Source organism: Merops nubicus, unplaced genomic scaffold, assembly GCF_000691845.1.
Source record: "Merops nubicus isolate BGI_N331 unplaced genomic scaffold, ASM69184v1 scaffold13832, whole genome shotgun sequence".
NCBI classification, from domain to species: Eukaryota; Metazoa; Chordata; class Aves; order Coraciiformes; family Meropidae; genus Merops; species Merops nubicus.
This window is the reverse complement of record NW_008594366.1, coordinates 67,642-89,864: the sequence shown is the minus strand read 5'-3', so window position 1 is coordinate 89,864 and position 22,223 is coordinate 67,642. Positions and strand designations below refer to the sequence as shown.

The window sequence follows — 22,223 nt, the reverse complement described above, 5'->3', positions numbered from 1 at the left end:
TAAAAAAAAGACAACTCCAACCTTCAAGCAGTGACAAGAGCATCACTACCATATCCTTTAGCAGATCTAGCAGTTCTTTAAGCAATTCAATCTGTGCGGAGTCCTATTAAAAAAAAAAAAAAAAGGCTATTTTTTCTTTATATTTATCTGGAAAACTAAACACATTTGGAAAAAAACGGTATGCAGGATGGTCATTAAATATAGTTTACATTCTTCAGCAACATTTAATTGTCATTTTATTATGATTAATATCAGAAGTCTTGTAGAGCATGAGTATAAGTTACTACAGCAGAGGTGTTAAGATCATAAAGATAAGCTTTAATAAAGCATTAAGGAGTATGGAAGTGCAGATAAGGGACAGCAGAAACTCACAAAATTGATTCCTCCACAGATCTGGCAGTATGCATCTCAGATTCCATCCCTTCTCAGGAGATATTTAACGGCATAATGCATTACTCAAAGAGACCTAGAACTGTTTAACTACAGAACATGGCAAGTCTAAGGTGGATTTGTAACTAAGGACCTATAAGCTGTTAAGTATTCTCAAAATTCTGATATACTTCTGTAGGGTGGGAAGAAATCTTATGAGCAAGTCGGAAGGTAGCAAAGACTACACATAAGAGTGAGGGAATGACTCTGCACTGTTGCATTCAGTGCCTAGTAGCTTGATTGTACGGGTACATTAAGCAGAAGTTGCAAATGAAGATGGAAGCCTGAAACTATGAAGAGGGGTGGGAGCCCACAGTGCCCTGCACAGTAGAAGAAAAACTGCCTCTTGCCCTTCTGCTCAATGCCTGAGATAAATTAACTGGACAAGCTGACTGACTGTACATTCCCTCCCTCTTTGACTCTTTCTCAGCTTTTCTCTTGCCCTACTTAGCTTTTTAGATAGATAGCTTTTAGCACTGTACTTTTAATGGTGCTGTTGCTCTCACAGATCATCAGGTTTTGGCAACAGGGAGGAAGGAAGCAAATTGCCACTTTTATTATCAGAAAAGTATAATTGAGTTGGCAATAGTGAGTTTGATATTAGAAGGGGTGAATGGACAGTGGTGATTAATGCTAAAAGGAGTTATACATAGATTCCAGTCCTGAGATTCAGTCTTGCACCTCTACAACAGGCCCATAAACAACAAAGAAATATCAGCACATTAGCTGCTTTGCAGCTTTCAATGTGCACCTGGCTGTAGTTTATAAACACATGCAAAGAAGGATTACTTGACTGCTGAGATTACCTGTGAAAGTTTCATCTGCATATTGGCAAAGACATGAAGAAAGCCAACAACTGCATCCCACAGCCTGCTATGAGCCAGACTCTGCTGATTACCTATGCAAGGACCCTAAAAAAAAAAAAAAATCAGAAATAAAATATTTTTTCTTTATATAAAATAAAATAAACCAAAACAAATCAGACAATTTGCTTTCGTAAGATTTCTCCCGGAAAAAATACAAAAAGAAATGAAGTTTCCATGAAGCTCCATGCAAAAGCTTCCCGAGGTCTCTCTGGTACCTAGTGCATAAATATTGGATCGTATCACATTAAATATGCAACCATTCAAATGTTTTAGCATCAACTTTACACTGGGCTGGTGATACCATTTAACTTTATCAAAAATAAAGCCAAATTTATAACAGGACATGATCAGGCCATGCAATCATAGAGCTTCACGGTTAGTACTTTGAGCAAAACCTTTTATTTACCTGGATGTATTCAGTAAGGGAATTGAATATTTGTTTGGTGACAGCCAGAGCTTTAGAGAAGTTACGTTGCCCTGATTCATCAATGACATCCTTTCCTGAATAGTACCAATAAAAGTCACTGATTGATTCCTACAAAAAAAACAACAGTATTGTGTTTTCTAATTTTGGATTCTATATGCAGTATTTCCTGCCTGCATTTGTATCAACAAAAGCTGAATCATCAGCAGATGAAATTTAGTATTTCTCAGTCAATCTGTTTCTCATTTTTGTATTTTTATCTAACTATGCTCCCTGTAGAAGTGAACAATGAAACAAATTAACAAACATCTGGTTTCAAATAGAATTCTAAAAGTTCATCTACTTTAAAAGGAAAGAGATGAAATAAATTAAATCAAATCAGAAGTCTTTATTTTAGATATCTTTGATGAGAGGATTTTCACATTTGATTCCAGTAAGATGTGAATTTACAAAAGCAAAGGAAAGGCTAATATGTTATATTCCATTTTCTTCTGTTTTTTTCCTCACCTGAAGACGCAAGAGATAGTCAACTGTACTAATGATAATATTCACTGTTGTGGTGTTGCCCATCTGAGTACGTAGGTAATTTTGAAAATCTGAAATAAGAAGTGATTTGTACTTGGTTAGTATATCTAGGAATAAAAAAAATACAGGAGAATTGTTTACACGGAGAGTACAGTCTTTTTAAGTACCTTGTTGGGTACAGGTGCTTATGTGATGGAAATTGAACTACAGTAGATCACAACGTAAATACGCCTGAAGAATTGTTATCCACATGACTTGCAATAGGCTTTACTATTAATGATTGGCAGAAAAACTGAAATTACGTTAACACTTAAAATTTCAAATCGAAATCTGCAATTCAAATTGCTGACATGCCAGTTTCCCCTCAAAAAAACTAAATTAATTAGAGGGGAAACAACTCATTAGGATCAGTTCAATTCCACATTTAAGAACAGGCTCATCATGTGTTTTCCCCAAAATTAATTCAGTTCACTTACCATTGTTATGCCCTTCACAGAGCAGTTGTAAGAATCTAAATAGATCTCGAGTGAATTCATCATGCTGCAACACTTTTTCACCTTTAAGATACATAAATATGATGATTGTGTGACGACTGTTACGATTAAATATGCAGAACACATAATCTTACAGCAACCTTTAAAACTGGAATTCTAATAAAAAACAGTTTTATGAAAGCATTAAAGCAGTTTAAAAGAGACAGACTTATAATAATGAAAATAAAAACTGAGATAGAAAAAGCAAAGCCAAAATATTTAGCACTCCAATGCATCCATGGTTTAAAAACAAAAAAAAAGAAGTTAAAAAAAAAAAAAAGAGAAAGAAAGAGGAAGCAACAGGATACATATCTAATAAGTTAATGGTTAGTCATAGCTAAAATCATGCCTTAAATATGAATGACACTCCTTTAGTAAGCATCAAACTATTTATCCAAGCTGAACACACAACCTGCTGCAGACCATAAAGCTAAACCTAAAGATATCTGGGAAGATGCAATGAGAGATTACTCTGCATTTGCAACACATTTTTGCAACAATAGTATCAAAAACTGTAAACCCAAACATACCACGCTCACGAACGATGACTGTGGATCAAAAAAAAATAACAAGAATACAGGATAAGAATATTGGAAGTTACAATGTTTTTCTTAGAAATTATTGCTAAAGATTTTGTAAACATAAAGCATGTTCAGAAATCAAAGCCTAGAATTACATTATAATAAGTTTATCAACAGAAACCTCAAGTCTCAGTAAATAACAGACTGAGTTAAATAAGGAAGCAGGAATAATTTTTTAAGCACTGCTGGAATCAGTTTAATTCTACTTACGAGTTCCTTCTTCAGTAACCATTCCCAGGCCTTCTGCTTTATTTTGTCTTTCAAATGCATTCAAGTCAAGAACGCTTACATTGAAAAAAAAACAAACAAACAATCAAACAGGAAAAAGTATTGTAGTACACAATGGAAATGTTTTTTTTTCATCTAGGAAATCTCTGGAGGTCTTGAACAACTACCCTTGACCCACTGTGTCATGCATTGCCTCATATTTTATTTAATATGAATACGAAATAAAAGGGCTTGTAATGAAAATAAGGGTCTGAAAAGAAATGGGTCTCGGGTCAGGTCTCACCACTTACCTAGCTTCACTTCCAGTAACATCATTCATGGTTTCATATATAAATGAAAAGTGGACAAGGCACCTGAAATACTAGTCTTTATATTGACTTAAACCTGCCTGCCAAAAGGACATTAGTGCAGTTATTTCTCAGTCACACTGTTTTCCACTAAATTAATGCTGTTATTTAGCTTATTTTTTTTACTGAATATGTTATATATTATTTATTCGGAATCTCTGGTTCTATATTCAGGAGACATATATAGAAACAGAGATTCCATGTCTTCCACGGTCAAAATACACTGACACCTGAGTTTTCTTCTGCTGACTTTTCATATACCAGCACATGGAATAGAAGATGATTCTTCTCAGCACCCAGTCAGGATACTTTCATTCAAACAGTCCAAATGTAATTCTATTATTATTTGATTTTTTTCTTTTTTTTTTTTTTTTTTTTTTTGTTAAACAGCAATGTATTCATATATTCTACTGTCTAGCAACATCAGTAAAACAAACAATTTCCAAGCATCGTTTTCATTCTATTGTCAGTGTTGAAGACATTTTATCAAACCCTTTTTTAATGAAGTTCTGAACTATACACATAAACAATTGGTGGCATAATCACTGCAGGTCTTGTTTGAGCAAGTCCTTGCTAACGTGTTCTACATAAATGGAAAATTTATGAGATAGATGCTATTTAATGAGGCTGCAACTACTCAGTGATAATTTCTGCAGTGCAGGTCACCATTCCATCTACATTTTTTCCTGCCTTCATAGAGCTTCTGCACTTCTAATTCCCAGTCCAACCCTTCAGAATCCTTCTGTTGCTTTAAGATGCTGAGATAAAGATGCCTACTATAAGAGTAATTGGAAACGTCAAGAGTTTTCCACCTTCTTCAGGGGAGTCTGTCACCTTAACTATTTTGAACTTCTGCTTTACCAAGAGAACAGGTTACTGCAGTCTCACCAGCCACATGCCATTTCCAACAAATCCAATATATACACAGAGGATTCAGGTGAAAGGAGATTATGCAATTTGTCAGAGATGTGCAGAAACTGAAACCTTCATAAAGCCCCACTGACCTGTATGTCCTTCAGTGACTGGCTTTTTTCCCTCCTTAGAACGACCTAGATGGAAAACTTGAGGCTTCTGAGGCCAGTAGAGGAACCATTACATTTTACTCTTCTGCCTCTCCAAGCTAAGCCTTCAAAGGCATACAGTCTTTGCTTTATTGTCTCCTTTGGAAGAGTACTCTAAAAGATTCATGTACTATTCCTCTGATTCACAAAAGTGTTGCTCAAGAGTTCTACAGTCTGTGGCTCCTGTAATTTAAATCTGTCAAGTCCACCTGCACTTAGCAATAAGCCATCAACCTGAATAAACTTTATAATAATATTATTTGTGCTCTTACCTGCAGGACTGCATCAAGCCAGAGAGACTTTGAAAAAATCCGGCATCCTTTTTCTCCTTCAGGTAGTCTAGCATTTTCTAGAGGGTACACATTTGGGGTTGAGAGGGAGAGGGAAAAATCTGTATTAAAATTATATGAATTAACAGCTTATTTAATTACCACTGGAAATTGAAATCACTGGCAAACAATAATAACAATGTTACTACAAGAAATAACCTGATATTTCTTCACTCTATAGCTTAAAACTAAATGCACTAAAATAAAACCATGACAGAGTACTAAAATTCTCAAAATTACTTGTCTCCTTTATGCAGGCATGATTCACAGCAGTTAGAAAAGCATTACCTGTTGAACTATGGTATTCCCACCATTTAGAATAGCAATACCAAGTTTTAGTGTTTCAACAACCATGGGTCCTGTATGGCCTATCAAAAAAAAAAAAGGGGTACAGTCATTAAAACTTGCAATTATGAACTATTTAATCAGAAAAGTAGTCTGGAAATTTTACCTAGTATAGTTGTAATTGACATTTATTTTGCCTCATTTTATACAAGTTGTATAGGATATGTACATGTCACAGGTATAATGACATAATACAGTGTATCTGCGTATAGCATTGTACTTATGTATGTCATGGATAAATGTAACACTTCACAGACCATTACCTTTGCTTGCACTAATCATCTGAAGGACCATCTCAGCAGCTCCACGATCATGTAAACGAGCTTGCTGATAGAGAGTTCTCTGTTTTTCCATTTCTTTCTCCTGGGTTTGGGAACAACAATGAGAACAGAATACAGACAGACTGGAACTGATTCAGAAAAATAAGAAGATGAGAAATCTGAAGTTGCCAAAAGCCATCTGCCTCCATAATCCGTGGGTTGTTTGGTTCCAAATCTTCAGAGCACATCATCTTTCTTTTGTGTGACTAACACAGTAAGCCAGCACAACACACACGGTGCTACTCTTGCATTTATTCTAGTGGGTATATTTAAAATACTTGCAGATTAGGAAATGACAAAGTAATGTGATTTAAACTCTCACCTCAAATGTCTTTTCTTTTTCTTCTTCTTCCTCTTCTTCTTCTTCCTGACAGCTCTTTTTATGGCAGAAACAGAAATCACAAGATTTTGGTTATTATGAAACAATGTCTATTTTTACTATAGTATTTCTACAAAAATGACCAAAGAAATTTTTTCAAGCAATAATTAAATGCGTTAAGAAGCTTTAACATCCCCATAATATCTGTGCTTATCCAAACTAGGAAGCTGATATTCCTGAATGTATAAGTACTTCAGGGTACTCATCCAACTACATATACAACCTGTAACTGCAGGCTATGTGTTCTTGTGTTGTATCTATATTTATATCCATAATATTTATCTTCACAGTCAGACTCTCCTCACCGTGTGTCAGCTGTAATCAGTACGTTACAAAAGCTGATTGTCAACTTATTTTTGACAGCCTTAAAATATTAACTCCAAAATGCTTACTCAAAGAATAAACATGTTAAGTTTGCTCATTGGCTAATCCTGTACCAAACAAAGACCCAAATTATATCAACAGAACTGCACCTACTGGAATCTTATAGTATTACTTTAATGTAGAAAATTTCTCATTTTATATATAATTCTGAACAGCATCTGCTTCATTAGAAATATAAAAATTACTAGTATCTAGCAGTTCAAGTAAGAAATAGAAGGAAAAGATTTTTAAAGTACCTAAAATCAATGGGAAGAGTCTGAGTGGAGTGAGGGATGGAGCTTGAAATTAAATATTTACCTTTGCCATCATGGCAGAGTAGGCGATATATAAAGGATCATCTTCTAATTTGCTACAAAGAGTAAAAAATATTTTAAATTATTTTATGATGTAATACAAATATATCATACTCCTACTGATATTTAAATACCATTTTTATTAAAGGGATTTTAATTAAAGTAGATAGATACACATCTACTTGAAATGCTCGTATACTTAAAAATTTTATTATAAATATATTTCCTTATCTCAAACCAAGTCTCTGTAATTTTTTAATTAAACAATGTAGAGGTGTATTTGGACATCCCCATAGTCACGTTGGGTAAGGTGGGATCACTGGCTGTTGCTGGTGCAGAAAACTATTATGGAGATACAAGCTGAAAGAATTGTAACTATCAGATGATAAGAGGTAGTGATATGTAGTAAGATGATAACATTAGTAATATCGAAAAAGTATGTAAAGCACTGGAGTACTCTACTTGTACAAAATACATATTCTAATCAACAGTCTAAATTCAGACCAGAAACTGGCACTAGAAGAGATTCATGCTAATCATCAGTGAAGCCTTTTCTGACAGACTGAATAAAATGTAATGAGTGCCAACAAGAACACACATCTATTATCAGCAGAGACCAGGGAAGGTACTCTGAATGAACCAGCACTTCCTGCACACTTTCTATGAGAAATCATGCTCAATTATTTCTGTATTGGGTATTTACCAAGCTTTTAAAATGTCAAAAATAGTTAATATTTGTCTCAATATAAAGGTTATATGAAATTTTAATACATGAAAACTAATGAAACTGAGTGGCAAAAAAGTATTCGCTGTGCACAATGGTGAACTGCAGTTGTGTTAAATCTCTCTCCTGTAATGTTACCAGAAATTCAATTACTGTGTGCTTTCACTCAGTGTGCTTTTCAACACCTCTCTTTTTACCTTCTCTCTGTGAGAGCACTGCGACTAAAGTAGAGGATAATCTGATGAAGTGGATCAGGCTGTTTTTTCTCGGTCTCTTCCTCTTCTTCTTCCTCTTTTTTTGGAGGTGTCTGTCTCACAAATTATATCAGAATTAAAAAAAAAAAAAAGCTTCATGAGTAAGGAAAAAAAAAATGAGTAATTAAGCTTAAGAAAGGATTTCAGTAATTTTATTCTATCCAATTTGTATTAACTTCCTCTATTCATTTTATTCAGCAGCTTACAGCATAACCTGCAACATTATGTGCCTGTATGACTGAGGAGTGAAGAGTATCAGATTGTTATTAATATTTGATATTAATATTAAAGTTTCTTATTCACAAGGTATTGAGCATGTGACAGTGAAACTCTTAGGAAACCTTATTCAGCAGAAATTAGATGTTTCCAGTGGACCAGAAAGTCCCAGCAGAACTATTTAGCAGGAAAATTACTGGTAAATTGAATTTTTTGGAATAATATCACCAGATACATCCTGTTCAGACTACTGTTTGCTGCATTACTTACATATATTGTTTCTAGAGAACCTTGATTCCACAAATGTAAGGACTGCTCTTACTATCAACATGAAACATTTTTTGGCAATTTGAAATACAACGTAGCGAGTACTGGCAAAAGAACAGCATATCAACTTTACCTTACTTGTGTTATCACCCCTTTGTAGGGACTGTAATTATTGCAGAATTATTGTAATTATAGTAATAATTGTAATTAAAGAAGTTCAATTTACTTCTCAAGTAAATCTGAAAGAATTGTAACCACTGTTTTGATTAATGGCCTCATTCCTTCCTTTAGAAAGAAGCAACAAAGTCAAACAGAATGTGACCATATAATTGTCCAGAGTATGAGAAGAATACATTAGCTGTGATTCTGAAAAATCATATAACTTTCTACATGACAAGATCTTTAAAAAGCACAACATGACTCCATTTGCTAACACTGAAGCATCTCCTGATACATCTTCATGTGATCCATGAATATATATTTTAATTTTTATGTTGTTCAGATCCTATGGAGATAGGCCCTTTGGAAGTACTGTAGTACTTTGGAAGTACTACAGAGAGGGAAGAGAAAAAGCAGGAGGCTTTCTGAATCAATATTCAGTAACAAAATGCTGAAGTCTACAAATTGCTTTTATCAAGAACACACGTACAATTCCTTTTATCAAGAACACGTAAACTAAATTTTTGCTGAATATGGCTGCACATTTTTACTTCTCCTTATGATATATCACAAAAAACCAGCAAAAATAATTTGTATCAAAGCTGAAAATGTCAAAATTAAATATTATGCATCAACAAAAACTTTTAAAAGGGGAAAAGGATCAGCTGTGTCAAGCTTTAAAAAAACCCAACACAGTAAATAAAATATAGGAACATAGGAATTACCATAATGACAAAAATAGTCTTGACAGTTCATCTAATCCATTTCTCTTCCCAAGAATAAGTATCACATAATTTGTCTGAAGGCATAAACCACCTTAGTGCACTTCAGTGTGCATCACAGGGCGAATGCCTTTTTGACCACAGCAGAAAATGACCTTATGCCCTGAAGCATAAGGATTAGTATTTTATAAGTTTATGCATATGCATACAGCACATAAAAATTAAATATCGGTTATATAGATACATAAAATATACACTCAAGTGGGCACTGTAACATATGCCCAATTATGTCAGTACTTACAGCCAAATCCTGAACTAGTTTCTCCTCAAATGAATATTCCTCTGTTTCTATCCAATAGTTCTGATAGCCATGGAGGAAGAGGTTAATAGAACGGTGCCTGGGGGTTGTGAAAGTGAGATCAAGAGGGGTAACGGAACATCGTATAACAGCTCAGGTGGTTAATGGTTAGTAAGGATACGGATTTGTACAATTCTGATCCTCTGATTGGTCAGTGGAACAAAATGCAAAACATAACTAACATTCAGTGGCAAATCTGCATGTGCTTTCAAGCATTCTCACTGGGGGTTTTGAGGCACATATTTAGACAATACTTTTTGTTTTGAAGGCTTTGTGAGTGCTAATATACCTTATATGTGAAACTGCAGGACTGGAACCTTAAAGTGAGCATGGGGAAAATGCAGACTTGAACAGACCCAGAATGAGTGGGTGGATTTACACCTATGAGATGCAGTTTACTAGACTTAGGACATTGAGACAGCAGAAGTTAGCCATTTACACCAAAATAATTATCAAGTGCTTTCCAGCATGTTATCTGCAGACAACGAGTGCCATCTTCCACAGAGAGAAGCCTAGCCTTGCTTTCTTGTCTTTCTGTTCCAAATCAGGGCAGTATTAATATTCTTCAAAAAAGCTGGACTAGGAATACACAAAACCTGCTCTAGAAAATGATCAATTTTAGAAAACTCTTAAACATATTAACTAATACACAGTATTCATTCATTTAAACTTTCCACAAAAAAAATATAACTCACAGCAGTAAGACTATGCATAATAATGACCAAACCATTCCATCTTTACATTACCTTTGGGGGAAAATTTTGGGTTTAGGTGCACTACGTGAGGTTACAAAGCTTGTTCCACATAGCCTTTTCATTTACTTCTGTTCTGCACCACTAACAAAAGCTATACAAATGGCTGTATACACTTTGACGTCTTTAAATACACTGTGAACATGAATTATTATTATTTTTAAATAGAGTAACTATTGAGACAACCTTCTAGACACTCCTGCTGGCAATGCTGCCATTTTATTATCAAATTTCAAAAACTGACCAATCAGAATCCCCTCTGAAAATTGTACAAATTCATGTTTTATGGTAACATCAAATCATGGCTGGGAAGGAATAAGTGTGTGCGTAAATAAGCAAGAGGCTCTCCACAAGTTACATTACCGTTAACTTGAGTATAAGCCTGTCATACTGAGTTTTTTCATGTACTTTTTCCAGCCAAACACGTTGAAAGGTGCTCAGGAAGAAATTGCTAATTTTGTGTCTGAAGAAAAGCATATAGGTTTTCATTGAAGAAAGGCACAAGTTAAATTCAATAAAGTAGTCTGAAAGAATGTATTTGTAAACTGTGTATGAAAAATTGCCATGTAGAACTTTGCTGTATCTATGTGCATATACAGATGACAGACAATAACACTGCTTGTTTGTTGTTTTGGTTTTTTTTTTAACAAATTAATTTCCTGAAAACATCAAACATAAATACAAATATCTCAGAGAAAACATTTATCACATACGACACTTTTTCAAAGCCAAGCACATTCATTAAACAGTGAACACGAAGAATTAGTATTTCCTAAATTAACTGATGTTTTCTTCCTTGAAAAATAGAAGTATTTTAAAATACAGATATTTCGTTTGCATCTCCAGGCAATTCTTGGAAAAAGGAGTACTTGGAATATTTACAGTAGAAGTAATATTTCTATGATTTAACAAACACCTACACATCAGTAAACATTTCAATTCCTGAAATATCTTACTGGAATTCATAAAATCTAATACATATAAGAATGTATTTTGAAGAAAATCAGATTGAAGTATGAGATAAACATTAAATTACATTGAAAGCCACCTAAATTTCCAGAAAATTTTCAAAAGAAAGAACTTGTTATTCACTGAAGACAGTATTTTTAATGGGAAAAATGAAAGGTTATCACCATAATGTTTGCTTACTGTCTTTTAAATTAATTTGACTGTAGCACTGAATTTAGAACCAATGCTCACAATATAAAGCTGCAACCAAAGTGAGGAAATACACAAGATAAGGAGAGCTGCATTTGAAACTCTAGTTCAAAGGGATTTACACAGTTCCTAGAATTAATCACACCCCCTACCTGAAATAGTCCCCTTTGGGTTCAGAGATGTCTTAACAACACAATCAATTTAAATGATGGAGTGAGTTACAGGTGTGTAATAGTGTGAGAGTCTTATTTTCCTGTCAGAATCCTATAATTTATCTAGAAAGAATATGTGCTTATAAGCTAACAAATTTTACAACTTTGTTCTGCACATATCAGTTGAGTAATATAATTAGAAGTGCTCACTCATTTTGGGGGGTTAGACTTGATGACCTTTGAAGGTCCCTTGTAACACAAAACTTTCTATGATTGTAAGTCCAAAGTGGTTTTTTTATTCTTTCCTGTTTTAAAGTGCAGACACCACAAGTACTGGCTAAAATAGTTTTATGGCAGTTCGTTTTTAGCATCTACAAGGCAAAATAACTGGACAGCTTTTTATCACATTTATATTTAAATGAGAAGTAAACAACACCAAAAAAAAAATACCATAAAGTTTGAGAAGAACCAATTTCAAACTTTTTAACACATTTTTATTTTCTGAAAATCACAGATAATATAAGTGTTCTATTTCAAAGAGTATTAATTTGTATTTTCTTGAAAATGAAAACACAGATTCACAACCCATTTTGCTCCTTGGCAGGTGTTCCATCAACTTTGAAAAAAAAAAAAGTGTTTTTTTAAAGTTAAAAATAAGATGAACTATTTTTATTGAATGCTTCTATATACATATGTAACATTTAAAGAATTTGTGAATTCAGAATATGGTTGTAAAAAAAACAGTGCTCACAAAAATCTTATTCTGAAATGGGTGCTCTTCTTAACACTTTCTCTTGTTTTTCCAAACACAATTCTTGAAGATGAAATGGTTGATACTACCCAGTTTGTTCTTATCCTGTACTTAAACATTTGAATTTCTCAGATACTTTAAAGATTGCCTGGCTGTAGTGTGACAACTTAGATTAATTATTGTTGTCTATAACCATTATGTTTTGTAAAGGAAGGGCGTCTGGTTTTTTACAGTACAACTGGCTTTTTTTTTCGTCTTGTGCAAACGTAATATTCTTCCAGAATGTTAGTGGCACAGCTACAGACCTTTAGCCAAGATAAGGCATGTAGATTTGCTTTAATAAAGGCATTTAAAAATGCAATGCAACTCTTCTGTTAAATACTTTGCAAACGATCTTTGGACAAAAATATTGAATGTGAAAAAGTACAGAAGAAGGTGAGAAGCAAACTTAAAGATGTGCCTAAGCTGTAGCGGAATAAAAAGCAGATTTGCTGAGAAGGAACAGGGTAAAGGAAATTACCCCGATGCCACATGCAATAGGACAGGAATACAAACACAGGAGAAAAAAAGAGCAAAAAAAGGAACTAATCAGAGACAAAAAAAGGACAGAAACAGCAACATCTTCACAATTTTCACAGATAACTTGAAGAACTATGCAGTGTAACAGCTGACATAAATGAAGCATTTTGATTTGAAGCAATGTAATTCCTATGGTCTTTCCTGCCCATTATTTGTCATGAGACAAGTATTTTGCCACTGTGAGGAATTAGCTGATAATTAACAAACTATTTTTATCTTTTAAAGAAAATTACATAAGCCAAATAATCAGCAAACTCATGGGTATACACACAAGCAATATTTGCACTCAGAAATATAAATTAAAGTTACAAAAAAATAAACCTTTAAGCCATTTACCTTGGCAGGTTGTATAATGGTGCCATTCTGAAACATGCAACAACAGCCCTTTTGCGTTGCTTTGAGAGGAGTTTGTGCCAAACAGCTTTCTTGGATCTCAGTGGTTGTTCAACCTATGGGAAAATATCTTCTAGCACATATAGTGTAAACTCTTCACCTTTTATTCAAAATTTTCTTTTTAGCTACTGGTTAACGTAGTTAGCAAATTAGAAAAATGTTACAAACACTTCCCATCATATAAAAAAAAAGCTCTTTGGGGGTTTTATTTTTTTGTTGTTGTAGTTTTTGTTTTAAAATTAATAAGAAAACATACTGGGAGCCATATAAATAGTTCCTATCAGGTTACACAGAAGAGCTCAAGATGTCAGAGTACCACATGTATGGGACTCCAAAATAGTTATTTTGTTTGTTTCTAACTCTGCATATTCAATTGTTCATGTGAGTGAATTTCTGTATTATATAATTTGTGACAGAAAAGGATTAACTTTATGTGGGAAGAGTACAAATGTCTTGTTGTATTTAAATTGTATCATTTGAACAAAGAGCCGACTGATTCCTAAATTGCTACAGCATCCTCAGGCGTAGAAACAGGAGATGGGTTAAGACTAGTACATTAAAATAAGTGCACCTGCAAATATCTCAATATCTCTTCCTAAAATTACAGAGTTTTCAGCTACTGAATGGTAACTTTTGTATACTATATTTCTTGCAACTGTTCACAAAGTTTTGCAGAGGCAAATACATCCTGAGTTTTCCCTGAAGCTAACCTGAGACATGTCGACAGACTCCATTAAAATCTGCATATATATACAGCTGTACGTGCATGTGTGTGCACAGGCATGCACAAAAATAATTTTTATCTGGACACTTTGATAATGACAGTAACTAAAGCTGAAATAATCTCTATAAGAAAAAAACCCACGCTACTTTAAAACAAGCACAGTGTAGACATTCCACTCTTTACCTGTTCTAGATGATACAGAGCAGCTGATATCCTCTGCACGCGTTCCACGTTCCTCTCAGGGTCAGTGGGTTCATCACTCTTCAAAATGTCTTTGTACAGATTTAACTGCCACTTCACTGCTGGATCATCAGACTAAAAACCAATACATTTTGTAAGTAAGCAGCTGAGTAAGACACTGAATTTGACTACTAAACACTATTATTCTCATAGTACATTAAAAAAAGTTATAGATATTCCCGCTTCATCTGCTCCCTTTTAGTCAAAATTAACATCTGCTATATGCTCAGAAAAATGGCATTAGATTCTATTTATTTTTGGGTAACTGAACTCAATTCTTAAGCAAGGTTCTGTGTTTTTATTTCATGTAACCAAATAAAGCACCCTGGGATGCTGTATCCCATTAAATGCATTAAATGTAAGGAAGCACATTTAGTACTGAGACTGAGTTTAACTCTTGTGTTAAGATGACACAAGCTTTTCTTATTTTATCACAGTCACTTTAAATTGCATATATTCTTAGAAATACTATTTAATCATTAGTAGAAGTGAAATTCAAGAAGAAAAGCTGAAGTACTCTAAATTTTATTTTCTTCTTGGATTGAGAGGTTTCTGAGTAATTATAACTTTAAAACTGTATCAACATCTCTATTCTTTACACTTATCACATTCCACAGGATTTCCTGAAACTTGAAAATACCCACCAAAGCTACGTTTATTGTCATGAAAAAATTATGAAGAAAAATGGTAAAATGTCAATTTTATGATAGCTTTTCAATGTCTTTATTTTTTATGTATCATGATAAGCAAAACAATTGTGACTTCTGTGTTTTAAAAGTGCATATCAGAATTTTTAAGATAAGATTTTTTTTTGTATTACCTTTTCCTGCAAATGTAAGTTGTTACGTATATGTTCTTTGACTTCATCATCAGTGTCCCTCTGTAGAAAAGTAGAAGTATTTTTCAATTCAGATTATGATTCATCTCATAAGAACATGTACAAAATAAACCAGCTATTATTTTACATTGAAACATAACCTCTTTTGTTTTCCAAGTGCATAAGTTACCAGAAGGACCTGGGACAAAGGCTTTCTTTAATTTTGACCACAAGCCGAGGATTCAACTTTGAAGAGAATTAAAGCTCACAAATGGTATGTCAGTATTTAGTCCAAACAAATAAGCATATGCAAAAATGTACATTGGTTATAACTGGGAAAAGATGTGGAAATCATTGCAGCTGTCTATACACACCAATTTTTCTTGTGAAAGCACAACTAACAGCTGTATTTACAGTACATTGATATATTTATTTATATTGGCTGCTTAAATATCTATGCCTCAAAGATCAGCTTATAAAGTTCTGCTTATTCTGCATAAATTAAATATTCCAAAGTATACACTTACATGGCTGTATCTAGTCTTAGCCAAAGAGATGAGCTCTTGATCTCCAGGAGTACACATATTCAAACCAATAGGAAGCATCTTCTTAAGTGCAGCTACAATCAAGGAAGTCTGAATGGAGTACAAATCCCCTCTGCGTTTTGATTTCTTTCTCTCTTGATCTTGTCCTCCAGACTATAATTAAAAAAAAAAACAGAAAAGTAAATTACTCTAATTCTCTGATCATACACTTTTCCAACATGCTCTTCTCCTAGTGCTTCAAGGAAACTATGTTCCTGATGTAGTACAATTAATTAAAAATGCTACATTAGAGAAAGGGTGTCCAGTCTTGAGCAGGAAATGTGAAGGAACAGTTTTGATGTGTGCCAATGCACCAGAAATTGAAATTTAACAGTAGCATTTTAATAGCGGTAACATATTTTCTGGATCTTAACTCTGAAATCAGAAACAACCCTAAAATTAAAAGCTGAGCCAGTCTCAGGAGACACAATTAGTTCTCAGAGTTACAGAGACAAATTTAGGATGTTTACATTTTCATTAGAAATTTACATAAAGATAGTCATCCAGGGTCTGAATGTATGAATATTGTGTGATTTGTCTGAACTGAAAAAATACCAGTATCTAAAAGGCTTTGATTCAATGCAATAAAATGCTGATGAATTAGTGCCTCTGGGAAAGCACTGCCCTTTGGCTTTGGCTAATGTAAGTAACTCTGGGATGAAAAATTAAGCCTTTTGCATCTTTGGAAATCACAAGTGATAGGAAAACGAACACAAAGGAAACGAAGAAGTAAACAGCACCACAGAGTAACATCTTCCCTATCTTCTTGCAACAGACACTGTACAACAGTATTTTACACACAACTTTTCATTTATGAGACAGCAAACCAAAATCTTTAGAACAGACCCATATATTTAATGAACATAGGGTAAACAACAACAACAACAAAACAGCCCAGTTCTGAATTCTGTACCTAGATTAAACTCCTGCTACACTCAAGGGGAGTTTTGCCTAAGATAAGATTTCAGGACCAGGCCTCCAGGCTTATACAACACTACAAAACAGCAGATGCTTGCATTATCCCTCCACATCCTTTTCCCTCTGTCAATTAAGTTTTACTGATTACTGTTTTTATAATATATTGTGTAGCTACACATCAGGATACAGCAGAATCCATTGCATTTCATTATTTACCAATTATTAACACACTGTTATCACAGTAACCACCAGAAGTAAAAAAAAAGGCAGCCATATATACTCTACTGAGTGGTAAATTTTGGCAAATTCAGTCTTCTAGATGGTGAATCTCTGTGTACATAGCTGGTGTTGAGCATTTTGCAGGTCAGAGGGAACACAAAATGGATGTGGCTTCTTTTCTTAAGGAACTAACAATTGCAAGAGAGTACCTTGCCTCAAAGCTTTGCTTTTGGAAGTGCCTTAGAAATAGCAGTGATGTAATGGCTATAATAATGACATTATTTGTATTCTATATTGACAGCAGACAAACAATTCCCACAATGTATCACTGTATTCCAGTGGCGTCACTATGTATGTTAAATAGGGAATAAAAAAAAAACAAACAAAAAAACCACCCCATTAAAAAAAAAAAAGAAAAGAGGATAGATAGTGGTTTACTTTACTGCACCTTTATGCTTGTAGACATTTTACATATCCAATTTTCTTTTTAATTCCAGATTAATAACTAGGTATGAACAAAATAGGTGAATCTTAAAACCTGAACATTTTTCAAACATGAAAGGAGGGTCCATTCTGCCTTTGCCATGAAATTCTGCTGTCTGTGAATTCACAACTCCTGCTGATAAATGTGTAAGTAGAGTCACAGACGGAAACCTAAATGCCAATAAAATGATGTCTCTTTCAGTTCTAATATGCACGTATAGGAGTAAACACAGCACCTTCATTTCATATGTAAAGAGCATTAAATATATGGCATATTTTTGCCTAAATAATTAACTGTTCTAAAAGGACCTCAACAAGAAGAATGACAATCTGCTTGCTTAACACCACATAATGCTCTTACTTGTCTGAGGATTTAAACACACAAATTTTCATTTCAACAAACATATACAGAAAAAGAATTACAGATTCTCCAGTATATTTATAATAATTAAATGTACAGTCCAAAGAAGGAAATAATTTATTTATACTAAAAAAACCCAAACAACCAAATCAGCTAAAACTGGTTAACATGATGGAATTTTTTTTTTTTTTTTTTTTTTTTTAATTTCTAACCCTTCTTAAGCCTTTAATTCTCTGAGATTACCATGAGAGCATTCACTAAATCCTACTCTATATACCAGGGGAACTTTCACAATAGCAAAGCATGAAATTTGGTCTATTAGTTTAACACAACTGCTCACTTTTTAACTTATGCCTCCAACTTCATTGATTAAAAAGTCTTCACGGCATCATGTGTGCTTCTCAGCACACAAGGTGAAGGGAAAGATGTCAAATCTCACATCTTTAGTAAATGTAATTTTAATTTTGGAGAAAAAGGTAGGATTTGAACTCTGTATCTTATTTAAGTTTATTGCTTCTAAATATCATAAGCCAAATACGTGTTTCTGATGACTCTACTTAGGCATTGCTTTTATGCTTTTACACTTTTACAACCTCTGCTTCCATGTATGAGCAAAAAAAAAAAAAAGAAAATCAGAATGCGGAAAGATAGCAGAGGCAGAATGTATATCTAAAATAATTACAGAAGGTAACTTCACTAGACATTTTCACATTAAGAAACATGGGAGTGCCAAAGGGAATTTCAGCTATTTTGATCAAAAACTGACACTTTAACTCAGTAGGTGGAACCTGGACCTTCACTTTGTGACGCCACTGCTATGATCAATGGAAAGAATGCTTTGAGCCTGATCATCTCTAAATCTAAAACATAGACACATCATGCACTTTGACCTGTACCTTTACTTGCATGGCCTGTATGAAAGAAAAATAAAGGGAAAAAAAAGGTAAGTAAAAGAGATGAAGAGATGATATTTTTACAAGTTAGTAATAAACTTACTTAGCTTTATCAGGACAATAATAATATTCTAAATTTTTAGCTAAAACAGTAGACTGTAAGCATATAATCAAATGAGATCTTACTGAAATAATTTTTATTCAGCTTAATCCTCATTGGTGGTTAAGCTTCTGAATTTATCTCTTGCTATTCAGCACTACCATTTGTTGCTCCAGCACACAAGGCAGTACATAAGCACATCAATATACTAATTATTGCATCTTTTCCCAATATTATTAAATGGAGGAGGTTGTCTGGAACTCTGCACAGTCCAATAACATAAATACTATTTTCATCAAAATTGCTCTTCCTACCTCTTTTCCCCAGCAAAATATGGCTGAGAAAAGTCATGTTTAGAAATAGAGATCAAAGTAGCACTATGAAGATGCAACATTTAATTTACAGATGTATTTTTCCATTCTGTAGCTCATCAATGTTTTGAAGACAGCCTGAGAGAAAGCTTATGTTTGTATCTTAGCAGTACTCATGTTGAGAAGGCTATTATAAATTAACTGTAACTCGCATACATACACAGTTTTCTTTTTTCTGCATTTTGTGTTAATACCATAAATGCACTTAAATAAACATGTATTCCACAGTCAACACTATATTATAGTTGTGTCAGGCAGTCTTAAGAAGATAACAACAAACCACATAGTTATGGTAAAATGGAAAAAAAATTGACAGTTACTCAAAGGAATCCTTGATCAGGCATAGGAAAATACTATAGAAAACTGCTGGTTAAAAAACAAACAGAAGAACCATAAACATGGGCCTATCACGGGCCTTCTGTGATACCTAACAGTAACTTTGTTTTCTTGTGATATTTGAATTAGCCTCAAAATGCTGAAGCCAAGCTATTATTAAAAAGTCAATACAAGTCAAGAAAAATTGAAAGATTAAGAGTCTTCAATAATTTACTCAGACAAATATCAAATTTTAACTGTAAATTTCAATTATGTGAAATATGTAGATGCTGCACAGACATGGCTCAGCCAATACACTAAAGGTATGTAAAGACAACATGTTAATTGTATTTCATTTATCAGTGATGGCCATAAAAGTAACCCACTCGTAATTTACCACAGTATAGCTAAAGGAAATACATTCTATTCCATTGAAATAGTCTCAAAGAAGAGATCTAAAGTTCTTGCAGAAAATACTAACATGAAATCCTCTAATTATTGTATACTGGCAGACAATATGTATTACATAATACAAATAGGTACAAACCACAACGTTGTTTCATAATATAAACTTGGACTTTGTGACTGCCTCAGATTTCAATAATAGGCTGCCGAAATGCTTCTTAAAAATAGATACAAAAAACTAATGAGGGCCAGTCGAATAAAACTTCTGTAGGATACGCAAGTGTTTAGATACTGAGTTTTTATATTCAACCACACATTTATTTAGATTTCAGAATGTAAAGAAAAAAATTGCCCACAATTTTATTACACATTTATTATGTCCATGTGCAGGTACATGTTTAGTCTCTTACAGCAGTTAACTGTAAAACACAAAAGGACATCTTTGCATCTTAATCAAAATACTATTTTATCAACAAACCTATGAAGAGCTCAAAAATAACAGATTAGTGTAGCTGAATATGCTTAAATTCTCCATTTCAACACTTCAATTACAAATCTGTTATTTCAATGTAATCTAAGTTACCAGTCTCTCTCAGACTGGAAGTTCTCTAACTTACCATTCCCCTCCGAGCAATCTGCTGCCATTTTTTTAAAAAAGAAAAATTAAAAAACTTGCTCAGCTGTTAATACATTTATTTGATAAAATATTAACAAAGTTAATATGGTATTGTCAAAATAAGATGGGTATTTAAACAATTTCTTGATTGCAATGATGAATCATTTGTTACCACTACTATTAACTACTGATAAATAATGTAATCCTTATCTTTCATCATCTGCATAATTTTGTTTGTTTATGTCATGTAAAGGTATAGAACCTTCCATACATGACATATCACACATTACACACTAGCATTATAACAGCATTCTTCCTAAGATACAAGATACTAAGTGTCTGTTGTAAGACAGTGGCCTAAAGCAGTCTGAGATCAGCAAGGGGCCTTACTCCTTTAAGAGACCCCCAAACTATTCTAGTCTTGGGTCGGATATTAACAGCCAATGTTCATATTCCCAGTTATCTATACATTGTCATGCTTGATAAATACTGGATATGATCACTTCCACTAAAAATCATGTGAATAAAGAGGAACTCATGATAAAAAGTAAAGTGCTAATTATTCTGTTAGCATACTACTTCCTAAAATGACTTAATATTAAAGCGAGAAATTATAAAAACAGTGTTCTCTAATGCAATGTCCTCTACTGACTACTCTCTGAGGATATAAATAAGTAGCAAACCTTGTAAGAAAACTTTCAATTCAGTTATTTAGAAAATTTCTTGTTTATTCTAATCTATGCAATCTTTTAAAAACAAGAAAATTATTCAGATCTAAATGCGTGCTTTGCTATATATGCTGGCTTTAGAGCACTTACGTTTTATATCATGAAATGTTATCAATTTCCTGCTTAGAAACCATACATAAAATTCAAGTACACCACTTCTAAAAGATGTCTCATGCATTGAATCATGCTTTTAAATCATCAGGAAACAAACGCCTGTCTAAATGACCAGCTGTTCTGCAATCACTCCTGCTGATATGGTACCATATTAATAAAATATTAAGTCATGAACAATACAATCTTTTATGTCTTCCTATATTAGCAATAACCATGCACAGCATCCTTGAATGCTATGTTTAGATATTATCATGCTTACAAAAAAAATTGTGTAACTAAAAAAAAAATAATCTCCCTGTACTGTATACTCATACGAAGAAAAGTGCATTTACATATGCATCTACATCTCTGTTATGTATAAATATTTATACAAGTATTTCTATATGTCTGTATATTTAAATGTACACAAGAGGCATTTGAATGCGTAACCTCAAACCCAAACTCTTTCAGATTTGAGTCTTATAGATTCTTGATGAAATATTTCTACAAATGTTTCTGTATGTCTGTATACTTAAATACACACAACAGGCATTTGAAAGCATAACCTCAAGCCCAAACTCTTTCAAATTTGAGTCTTATAGATTCTTGATGAAATATTTCTACAAATATTTCTGTATAATGTCTGTGTATTTAAATACCCACAACAGGCATTTGAAAGCATAACCTCAAGCCCAAACTCTTTCAAATTTGAGTCATATAGATTCTTGATTTTAAGTTCCTGACATTTCATCCAAATTGGAGCAGTATGAAGGATACCAATTCTTTATATTGTGAAGATTTGTTTTGTCATTCCTGCCATGCCAGAC

General features: G+C 33.5%; 1 protein-coding gene across 1 annotated transcript in view; it reads right to left on the bottom strand.

Annotated features, from left to right (window-relative positions):
- Positions 1-22,223, bottom strand: part of RYR3 (ryanodine receptor 3) — a gene marked incomplete at its 5' end in the record, with an annotated part of 111,027 nt that overhangs the window by 21,297 nt on the left and 67,507 nt on the right. The window contains 19 exons of the mRNA XM_008935761.1: positions 22-103; positions 1,236-1,340; positions 1,702-1,830; positions 2,227-2,315; positions 2,721-2,801; positions 3,308-3,325; positions 3,569-3,642; positions 5,267-5,343; positions 5,612-5,691; positions 5,932-6,031; positions 6,311-6,364; positions 7,049-7,100; positions 7,966-8,075; positions 9,688-9,784; positions 13,473-13,585; positions 14,437-14,568; positions 15,314-15,373; positions 15,838-16,008; positions 18,772-18,786. Coding sequence (XP_008934009.1) covers positions 22-103; positions 1,236-1,340; positions 1,702-1,830; positions 2,227-2,315; positions 2,721-2,801; positions 3,308-3,325; positions 3,569-3,642; positions 5,267-5,343; positions 5,612-5,691; positions 5,932-6,031; positions 6,311-6,364; positions 7,049-7,100; positions 7,966-8,075; positions 9,688-9,784; positions 13,473-13,585; positions 14,437-14,568; positions 15,314-15,373; positions 15,838-16,008; positions 18,772-18,786 — 1,639 coding nt within the window. The remainder of the gene's footprint in view (positions 1-21; positions 104-1,235; positions 1,341-1,701; positions 1,831-2,226; positions 2,316-2,720; positions 2,802-3,307; positions 3,326-3,568; positions 3,643-5,266; positions 5,344-5,611; positions 5,692-5,931; positions 6,032-6,310; positions 6,365-7,048; positions 7,101-7,965; positions 8,076-9,687; positions 9,785-13,472; positions 13,586-14,436; positions 14,569-15,313; positions 15,374-15,837; positions 16,009-18,771; positions 18,787-22,223) is intronic.